The following is an 11192-nucleotide window of genomic DNA, read 5'->3' as shown; positions in this document are numbered from 1 at the left end:
TCAGATTGGATTACTGAGAGCCACGCCTCCTCACTCTGAAGCCTAATACAGGCATGCTGTGTGAAGGACCGCCCCTCCGTGTTCCTAGCCGGAGACAGACAGGCCCTAGCAACGGTCTTTTAAGGGAGCAGTGGAAATTGACAGAAGACATTAATGAAAGCTGGTATTATAAGGTAATTCTAGATCTTTTGGCAATCATTGACAGACTAACTCAGGTATACATGCCTAGCTCTAATAAATTAGCAAATAAAAAAAATATGACAATTATCCTTTAATATACCAGAAGGTTTTGTTCTCGAGGAGATAAGCCGCACACCAGAGGTGTCTCGCCGCAGCTTTCTCCCCTCTCCCTTTCATAGCACATAGATGCCAAGCCGAGCATGTATATGTATGGTGGGGATGGGGGGATCAAGAGAGATAGCTGTCGGCCGAATGAGCGTTGAGCGTCCTGTGCTTTGTGCTCCATCTCTAGCTTACTGTCCAAATGTAGATATGTAAGATAAGCTTATATAGTTAATTGCAGTGCAGGTCCCACCTATCTGGCCTAGCAATGTCCCAGATGGGAATCCCCTCTAACATAAATGTGAAATTGGGAACTATAACAGCTCAATACCTTCATTTTATTTATTAGTTGACCAAAAAGTTACATTCACAGCAAAACATTATACTATGTTCTTCATTCTATGTCTAATATTTACAATTCCTTATGAAAAAATTGGACGTTAAATTGTTATTTTATCAAAGATGACCTTCAGACTGTTTGCAGGGAAATATAATAACACATTCCCGATTTACTATGTTAAGAAGACGATGGCAAATGTAGTATAACCGAAGCTCTCCAGAAGAAGGTTTTGTGCTGCTTTTCTTTGAAATCCAAAAACTAAAAATGAATAAAAACCCTTACAACATTTTATAAAGTCGGCAGTGCTTGTTATACTTCAGGTAATATAATTCTGTGGCTGGCTAGGTCGCAGGAAATAAAATGCCTCCTCAGACACTATTTGCATTATTCAGTAAGGTCTGGAGGAGATTGGGTTTACGGGAAACCACCTTTGAGTAAAGTGTACAGGACACTACCGGTGAGTAGGAGAACATGGAGATGGATTTATAGGACACTGCCATATTGTGAAGTTCATAGCATACAAGTGCATATAGGACACCGCAGAAGAGGACGGTTTCAAGGACTCTCTTCCACAATAAGTAAGGTGTATAGAACTCTACTAGGCAGTAGGATTTATAAGGCTCTACTGAAGAATAGGGTTTGTAGGATACTATGGAGGAGAAGCGTTCATTGAACACTACTGGAGAGAAATGTGTATTGGCTACACCTGGGGAGAAGGGTTTATAGGCCTATGGAAGGGAGAAGGTTTATTGAACATTGCTGGAGAGAAGACTTTATAGGTCACAGATAGGGACTAAGGTTTATAAGAGACCATTGGGAGTAAGCTTTGTAAGATAATAGAGTAAAGGTTAGCTGAACATTATAGAGGAGAAGCCCTAGTAAGACAAAATCAGGGACTTGGGATTATGGGACATAGAATAAAGTAGGATCTATAGAATACTACTGGAGACAAAGGTTTATAGGACACAACCAAGGACTGGAGGCACCACTAGGCAGGGAGTTGTATGGGACACTACTGTAAAGTTTACAAGATACTGGGAGAAGTAGAACACAATAGGGAATTTTATTGGGAAGTATTGGTTTTAGGATACCAAAGGGGAATGGGTTTTACTGTCTAGAGGACCATTACGAGGAGAAGGGTTCATAAGGGCACCATTGCAGAGTAGGATTTATAGGATGCTAGTGGGAAGTTAGGACAGTACTCGTAACATTTATAAGACACTACAGTGAAGAAGGCTTTAAAGGACACAAGTAGGGGGTAGCGTTTTGTAGGATAACCCTGACTATAAAAGTTTCTTCTACTTTGAACTCCTCACAATTACAATAGATCTGCCACAACTTCTTTAAAGCAAAAGTCTTTCAGTAAAGCAACAGTCTGTTTGTAGGAGGAAATAATCCTTGTTCCATTTCCAGGATCTTCCATTGTTTCCTTTCCAAAACATTTCCAACATGGCTTTCATGATGGGCTCTCACATTAACTTGTCTCTTCTTTTTTCTTTATAGGGACTTTTGTAATTCTAGATAAAAGAATGATCAAATTACAAAACAAAATTATGGATATTTTATATCATATCAGTGTCTGTATACTGATTTCCCTAGTAACCTTAGAAGAAATTGATTTTCTTATTTTATTTTTGTGTATTCACTATGTTATTTTTTCATTTAGATGTCACTGTTAGAAATTCATGATTTTCTGCCTAGCATGTAGCCCCGTTTACCTACCACTCCAAGGGCTTGTTCACATCTCTGTTGAAGATTCTGTTTGAGCCTCCATTGCAGATTCGGTCAAAAACAGTGGAGAGAAAAGTGCAGCTCTTTTTTCTCCACTAAAAACGGAAATGGAACAGACCCCATTATAGTCAATGATATCTGTTTGGCTTTGTTTGGGTCAGTTAGACTATGAACCGAAGATTTATTTTTCAGTTAATTTTACCTTTCTGATGTACAGATTCAGCCCTTAGTAACCCTATTTCTCTGTGCCTCTATTTCAGCATCTTCCTAAGTTGGCCTCTGCTGCACTTCCTGTGATGATCTTTGCCCTGTCCTTGAGGCCATCCTGTACTTCCCTCTCTTCCCATAACCCTTTGTTCTCCTCACATGAACTAGCATGACGAATCAGAATGCAGATAACTTCCCCACTACCCCAGAGCATACCTCCCAACTTACAAACAAACAAAGAGGGACACATTGTGTGGCGTGCCTCTAACTCCACCCAAAACACCTAATCTCACCAAGTCCCCTTAATGCCCCCACATAGTAATTATTCCCCCTTCATGCCACCACACAGTATTTATGCCCACATTGTGTCTTCACAGAATTATACCCAGCTGTGCCCCTAGTAATATGCCCAGTTATGTGCCCCCAGTAATATGCCCAGCTGTGCCCAAAATAATATGGCCACATTGTGCCCCCAGTAATATGCCCAGCTGTGTCCCCCAGTAATATGCCCTGCTGTCTCCCCCAATAATATGCCCTTATTGTGCCCCCTAGTAATATGCCCACATTGTTCCCCACAGTAATATGCCCACATTGTACCCACAGTAATATGCCCACATTGTGCCCTTAGTAATGTACTAACATTGTGCCCCCCAGTAATATGCCCACATTGTGCACCCCAGTAATATGCCCACATTGTGCACCCAGTAATATGCCCACATTGTGCCCCCAGTAATATGCTCATATTATGCACCCAGTAATATGCCCACATTGTGCCGCCAGTAATATGCCCACATTGTGCCCCTCACAGAAAGTAAAAAAAATAAACACCACATACCAACCTTCATCCTAGCAGCAGCAGCAGGACATCGCCCGGTCGAGTCTGTAAAGGAGGCGAAGCAGAGGCTGACTGCCTTCCGGCCCGACCCACGCACAGACAAGAGGTGTAGAGCGCCGGTAGGGGGGAGGGATGATGAAGCAGGGAGCCGATGCCGGCCCTCTGCGTCATCATAATACAGGCAACTGTCTCTGCGTCCTATGGACACAGAGACAGCGGCCAGAAAGCGGGACATTCCTCCCCCGTACCGAGACAGCAGGACACCCATTGAAATCCGGGACTGTTGGGAGGTATGCCCCAGAGCAGTGTGTATCCTCTCGCATACAGCTAACCAGAGACAAACCTTGCAATTACATGAAATCAGTAAGCATTTGTTTTAATACTCTATCTGCTATTGTAACCTGTGCTGCTTTATCTCTGATGCTTTTACTTTACGGACTCTATCTACAGAATTATCCCTGTAATGTGAAGTCCAGGTGAGCAGGGCAATGGGAGGCAAGTAACATGGACTCCAGGAGCTTAGACATTATTGCCATCATACATGCAGTGGGAGGAATATGTGGGTAATAGTTGGCATTATCAGTAATTACATACCTGGACTTTTGCAGGTTGTCAGGTTAAGCAAACAACTGAGCGAGGCATGTAGGGGCAGGATGCAGAGGCATATTTAGTTGTAGTGGCTTTATTAGGGCTACTTTTTACTGCTTTAGAGCTAACTATCCATGCAAGCAGGCTGCCAGCCTGTGTAGTAACGGGAAAAGGATTTGTAATATCTGATTGGTTCTGTAGGTCACATGATTGTCTCACAGGTGCTTTGCCCTGCAACAAAATTGCACCATTAAGGCAAAGATGCAGGTTTTGTAGGTGATATCATGTGATTTTGGTAAAGTATTAGTGTCTCTTGGTGTTTACCGTAATTAGCTATATGTGTATAGCTATATACAATAGTTTTGCAGCCAGGTGTCCTCATACAATAGTTTTGTAGCCAGGTGCCCCCTATACAATATTTTTTTTTTTAGCCAGGTGCCCTCTATACAATTTTTTTGCAGCCTTTGCAGCCAGGTGCCCCAATACAATATTTCTGCAGCCAGGTGCCCATTATACAATATTTGTGCAGCCAGGTGCCCCAATACAATTTTTTTTCCAGCCAGGTTCCCCCTATATAATATTTTTGTAGTCAGTGCCCCCTATACCACTGTTTTGCAGCCAGGTGTCCCCAAACAATTGTTTTGCAGCCAGGTGCCCCCATACAATAGTTTTGCAGCCAGGTGCCCCCTATACAATATATTTTTTTATCCAGATGCCCCCTATATAATATTTGTGCAACCAGTGCCCCCCATACAATAGTTTTGCAGCCAGGTGCCCCCATACAATTGTTTTGCAGCCAGGTGCCCCCATACAATTGTTTTGCAGCCAGGTGCCCCCATACAATTGTTTTGCAGCCAGGTGCCCCCATACAATTGTTTTGCAGCCAGATGTCCCCATGCAACAGTTTTGCAGCTAGGTGTCCCCATACAAATATTTCTTTCAGCCATGTGCCTCTATACAATTATATTGCAGCCAGGTGCCCCCATACAATAGTTTTGCAGCCAGATGCCACTATACAATATTTTTTTCAGCCAGGCGCCCCAATTTAATATTTCTGCAGCCAAGTGCCCCCTACACAATATTTTTTTTTCAGCCAGGCGCCCCCTATATAATATTTTTGCAGCCAGTGCCCCCCATACAATTTTTTTGCAGCCAGGTGTCCCCATACAATTGTTTTGCAGCCAGGTGCCCCCTATATAATATTTTTGCAGCCAGTGCACCCCATACAATTTTTTTGCAGCCAGGTGTCCCCATACAATTGTTTTGCAGCCAGGTGCCCCATACAATATTTTTGCAGCCAGGTGTTCCCTATACCATTTTTTTTTCAGCCAGGTCCCCAGATTTAATATTTTGGCAGCCAGTGCCCCCCATACAATAATTTTGCAGCCTGGTGTCCCTATACAATTGTTTTGCAGCCAGGTGCCCATATACAATATTTTTGCAGCCAGGTACCCCAATACAATAGTTTTGCAGCTAGATGTCCCCATACAATAGTTTTGCAGCCAGGTGCCCCCATACAATATTTTTTTCAGCCAGGTGCCCCCTATATAATATTTTTGCAGCCAGTGCCCCCCCCCCCCCTACAATATTTTGCAGCCAGGTGCCCCCATACAATAGTTTTGCAGCCAGGTGCCCCTATACAATTTTTCTTTCAGCCAGGTGCCCCCATACAATATCTCTGCAGCCAGGCGCCCTCTATACAATATATTTTTTCAGCCAGGTGCCTATATATATTAGTTTTGCAGCCAGGTGCCCCCATACAATAGTTTTGCAGCTAGGTGTCCCCATACAAATATTTCTTTCAGCCAGGTGCCCCCATACAATTATATTGCAGCCAGGTGCCCCCATACAATTGTTTTGCAATCAGGTGCCCCTATCCAATATTTTTTTTTCAGCCAGGTGCCCCCTACACAAATTTTTTTTGCAGCCAGGTGCCCCCTATATAATTTTTTTGCAGCCAGTGCCCCCTATATAATATTTTTGCAGTCAGTGCCCCCATTCAATAGTTTTGAAGCCTCGTGTCCCCATACAATTGTTTTGCAGCCAGGTGCCCCATATACAATTGTTTTGCAGCCAGGTGCCCCATATACAATATTTTTGCAGCCAGGTGCCCCATATACAATATTTTTGCAGCCAGGTACCCCAATACAATAGTTTTGCAGCTAGGTGTCCCCATACAATAGTTTTGCAGCCAGGTGCCCCCAAACAATAGTTTTGCAGCCAGGTGCCCCCTATACAATATTTTTTCAGCCAGGTACCCCAATACAATAGTTTTTTCAGCCTGGTGCCCCCATAGAATTATTTTTCAGCCAGTACCCTCATACAATAGTTTTGCTGCCAGGTGCCCCCATACAATAGTTTTGCAGCCAGGTGCCCCCTATACAATATTTATTTCAGCTAGGTGTCCCCATACAATTGTTTTGCAGTCAGGTGCCCCCTATACAATAGTTTTGCAGCCAGGTGTCCCCTAGACAATTTTTTTTAAGTCAAGTGCCCCTATACACTATTTCAGCACCCAGGTGCCCCCTGTACAATTTTTTTTCAGCCAGGTGCCCCCTAGATAATATTTTTGCAGCCAGTGCACCCCATACAATTTTTTTGCAGCCAGGTGTCCCCATACAATTGTTTTGCAGCCAGGTGCCCCATACAATATTTTTGCAGCCAGGTGTTCCCTATACCATTTTTTTTTCAGCCAGGTCCCCAGATTTAATATTTTGGCAGCCAGTGCCCCCCATACAATAATTTTGCAGCCTGGTGTCCCTATACAATTGTTTTGCAGCCAGGTGCCCATATACAATATTTTTGCAGCCAGGTACCCCAATACAATAGTTTTGCAGCTAGATGTCCCCATACAATAGTTTTGCAGCCAGGTGCCCCCATACAATATTTTTTTCAGCCAGGTGCCCCCTATATAATATTTTTGCAGCCAGTGCCCCCCCCCCCCCACAATATTTTGCAGCCAGGTGCCCCCATACAATAGTTTTGCAGCCAGGTGCCCCTATACAATTTTTCTTTCAGCCAGGTGCCCCCATACAATATCTCTGCAGCCAGGTGCCCTCTATACAATATATTTTTTCAGCCAGGTGCCCATATATAATAGTTTTGCAGCCAGGTGCCCCCATACAATAGTTTTGCAGCTAGGTGTCCCCATACAAATATTTCTTTCAGCCAGGTGCCCCCATACAATTATATTGCAGCCAGGTGCCCCCATACAATTGTTTTGCAATCAGGTGCCCCTATCCAATATTTTTTTTTCAGCCAGGTGCCCCCTACACAAATTTTTTTTCCAGCCAGGTGCCCCCTATATAATTTTTTTGCAGCCAGTGCCCCCTATATAATATTTTTGCAGTCAGTGCCCCCATTCAATAGTTTTGAAGCCTCGTGTCCCCATACAATTGTTTTGCAGCCAGGTGCCCCATATACAATTGTTTTGCAGCCAGGTGCCCCATATACAATATTTTTGCAGCCAGGTGCCCCATATACAATATTTTTGCAGCCAGGTACCCCAATACAATAGTTTTGCAGCTAGGTGTCCCCATACAATAGTTTTGCAGCCAGGTGCCCCCAAACAATAGTTTTGCAGCCAGGTGCCCCCTATACAATATTTTTTCAGCCAGGTACCCCAATACAATAGTTTTTTCAGCCTGGTGCCCCCATAGAATTATTTTTCAGCCAGTACCCTCATACAATAGTTTTGCTGCCAGGTGCCCCCATACAATAGTTTTGCAGCCAGGTGCCCCCTATACAATATTTATTTCAGCTAGGTGTCCCCATACAATTGTTTTGCAGTCAGGTGCCCCCTATACAATAGTTTTGCAGCCAGGTGTCCCCTAGACAATTTTTTTTAAGTCAAGTGCCCCTATACACTATTTCAGCACCCAGGTGCCCCCTGTACAATTTTTTTTCAGCCAGGTGCCCCCTAGATAATATTTTTGCAGCTAGGTGCCCCCTATACAAGAATTAAAGTTGGTCATAGACAGGATATATTAACTGGCCGTCAGATGGACATATTTTTGACCGAAAGCATTACAAACATTTACTACCATGCACAAGCATAAACCACCTGATTCAATAGTATTACAATGTCCGATCATATAATAACTGTCAAATTATATAAATTAGAATAAAATGTTGCAAATTTATGAAAAATTTAATAAAATTTAAGTTATGGCGGTCTACCCACCAAAAATATCTAGCATGGTCATTGGTCATTTCTGTGAAAGAATGTGTTCGAATAATGACCAAAAAATTCTGCCCCTCCATATGTGACACAATTGCCATGGGTGAGGTTCAGTGGCTACCAGATGAAATCTAGCTCTAAATAGACATAATTTGAAATGGGCTAAAATTTCAGATATTTAAATAATTTGTATATAAATTGTTTCTAGAGGTTAGCAATGAGAATGTACTTTATCTCCCATGAGTCATGCTTTACATGGGGCTGATGAATGTAACTTCAAAGCGTGTGACATACACAGAGACGGTTCCTTGTAAATTATTGGGCGATAATCCCAAATTTAGATTTCCAAAATGGCCTACCGACCTTCTCAATGTCCCCCCTTTTTTTTTTAGATGATAAAAATTACATCAGTCAAATTTGTTTTCGAGTTTGTATGGTCTAGAGGAATGACCTAGTGCACTCTCATCTACACTATTCCTGGTGCACTAGTCCCCTAGACTTTCTAAATCTACAGTATCACCCGCTCAACGCGTATCTGTGCAAGAGAAACCTCGCACATCATCAGGAGCAGGTTTTGTAGCAGAGTATTAATTGTTGAATATCTGTTGAATTTCAAAATATGAAATTCGCTCATCTCTAGTCATCAGTATCTGTTCGGCGGGGGTCCGACACGTGGGACCCTCGCCGATCAGCTGTTTAAAAAGGCACCAGTGCTCCTGTGAATGCCGTGGCCTTCTCTGTGGTTACCAAGCACAGGGCCGTACAATGCATAGCGGCTGTGCTTTGCACCGCACTCAGCCCCATTGAAGTGAATGGGGAGAAGGCCAAAGTGCTCACAGGAGAACTGGTGCCTTCTCAATGTCCCCCTTTTTTTAGATGATAAAAATTACATCAGTCAAATGATATAGCGGCCGTTCATTAAAGACTTTGGCAGTAATAATAATTGATGGGTTATTAGGCTAAATTTATTTACAAAATATTAAGATATGAAAAATTAAAAATAAAATATAAAGAACTGTATAAAAACAGGAGTAATAAGTCACATAATCTGATTGGGCATGGCTGAGATGAGAACACGTGGAGACGCCGCGCACTAGGATAAGTTGAATTGGGCTGGGTGTTACACATACTCTCTGGTTGTTGCTGATGGTTGGGACTGTCTGTAATATTGCTGCCCTTGCCTCTCTCCATTGGGACATGAGCAGCACAGAAAGGATCCTCCCAGCATGGTGAGACTGGCTGCGGCCCACCCCACGAATAATGCAGAGCCAAATTCATACCTGCAATACAAGAATGGGTTTATAAGAAGGATATTGTAGACTGGGAGATTTCCACATTATGGTTGAAACATGGTGCATTGTGACTATATTGTTCTTAAAAGGAGTTTGTCGTCAGGAAACCGAGCGTTAAAGGGGTTATCTAAGACTAATAAACGCCTCCCAGAGTGGCCGACCCACGGTGGATATCTGTACTGGTCTCCGCCACTGGGTTCTGTCGATGTCGCTCCCGGTTCGGCTCTTCCGCTCCCTGATGCTACGACCTGTGATTGGCTGCAGCGGTCACGTGTCCTCCCATTGACGGATGTTGTTTTCAGTGCTGCAGGGCCGGGCCGGGAGCAGACACCGAACCCAGTGGCAGGGACGAGATAAGTATGATCACCAACATGGGTCAGCCACTCTGGGAGGTGTTTATTAGACTTGGAGAACCCCTTTAGACTAGGCACAATGCCTTGTAGGGCTAGCCCAGCTTAATGTAATGATACTGTTCACTTACTGATCTGTTGCTTCAGTCTGGAGAAAAGGTAGTTTCAATCTATATGCAAATGAGCAGCTAAGTGCACCGAGAGTTGACCAAGCCCCTTTGTGCACCTTTGCTCCTCCTACTTCCTCTGCAGACTCCCACATAGTCATCTCGTCTGTCCGGGTTAATCAAAATTCTGTGGGAGGGGCTGACAGAGTAATCAGGAGGAACAATGCACACAGAGCGTCTTGGGCCCGCCCTCGGTGCACTTAAATGTGCTGACTTGCCTTGAGCTCAAGATTTATAGAGAAACGATGAATGGTCAGTTTGTCATAGCATCTTCATTTCACTGTTCTAGAGAATCTTAAAAGAAACTTCTACATTCTGCTATATTACTATGGCACTGTGCATTGTAGACCATCCCCCCCATTTCCTTCCTGAACTATAATTTCTCAAAATGGAGACATTCCAAGCACCTTGTAAATTTCATCGTCTTCCAATTCTTGGCAGCACATTCTCTGTATATTGCTGTGAATTACACTAACTCTTAAAAGTGCATATGAACGTAAGGCTTTGTATGAATGACATTGTAGAATAAAGGTGGGAAGTAAACTTTTTGGCAATTTACCAAAAGCTTAAAATACAAGAAGCAATAAAAAAAAATTAATCTTTTTTTTTTTTGTAAAGTATTTTTCGTAAAATCATTGGTGAGCAGCTGCAGCGTGAGCCGACACTGAAGTCTTCGATATTCATGAGCTACCCCTTCCGCCTCCCTGCCTCTGATTCCTAACTTTCTCCCTATACACAGATTTGGAAGAAAGCTGTCAATCATCCATGGCAGGTGGAGTTTTTTGAGGGATAACCCCTTTAACAATATCTGACTAGTGGGCGTCCTACTCCCTACAACCCCACCGTCTTTCTCTGCCTGTGACATCACTTTCTTTGGTCATATGGCCTATGTGCAGTTAAAGGGGTTGTGTCACAAAGCATATTCTACATTTTCCAAACCAGCACCTGGATCTGAATACTTTTGTAATTGCATGTAATTAATAATTTAGTATAGCCAGTGAGTTATTCAATAAAATGTATCTGTATAGCGCCACCTGCTGTTTGTTCTTTTCCTCATTTTATGTTCATGTTACTGAGCTGGTCGAACGCGCTCAGTTTAAATCTTCAACTGTCACCAGCCATATCTTCTGTTAGAAGCGGTGGCAGTTAGGATACATTCACACGACCGCAAATGGGTCCGCATCCGTTCTGCAATTTTGCGGAACGGGTACGGACCCATT

General features: G+C 43.2%; 1 protein-coding gene across 2 annotated transcripts in view; it reads right to left on the bottom strand.

Moving 5' to 3' along the window:
• Nucleotides 1–601: 601 nt before the first annotated feature.
• Nucleotides 602–11192, bottom strand: part of CLDN19 (claudin 19) — a 29424-nt gene continuing 18833 nt past the window's right edge. Inside the window, exons 4-5 of one of the 2 annotated variants that reach the window (XM_044278380.1) lie at nucleotides 9294–9443; nucleotides 602–2139 (exon numbers count right to left, since the gene is read on the bottom strand). In XM_044278380.1, coding sequence (XP_044134315.1) covers nucleotides 2097–2139; nucleotides 9294–9443 — 193 coding nt within the window. In that variant the 3' untranslated portion in view covers nucleotides 602–2096. The remainder of the gene's footprint in view (nucleotides 2140–9293; nucleotides 9444–11192) is intronic. The other variant, XM_044278381.1, reaches the window with a different exon arrangement.

Source organism: Bufo gargarizans, chromosome 2 (assembly GCF_014858855.1).
Source record: "Bufo gargarizans isolate SCDJY-AF-19 chromosome 2, ASM1485885v1, whole genome shotgun sequence".
NCBI classification, from domain to species: domain Eukaryota; kingdom Metazoa; phylum Chordata; class Amphibia; order Anura; family Bufonidae; genus Bufo; species Bufo gargarizans.
Note: the sequence above shows the minus strand (reverse complement) of the source record. Positions and strands in the feature narration are given on the sequence as shown.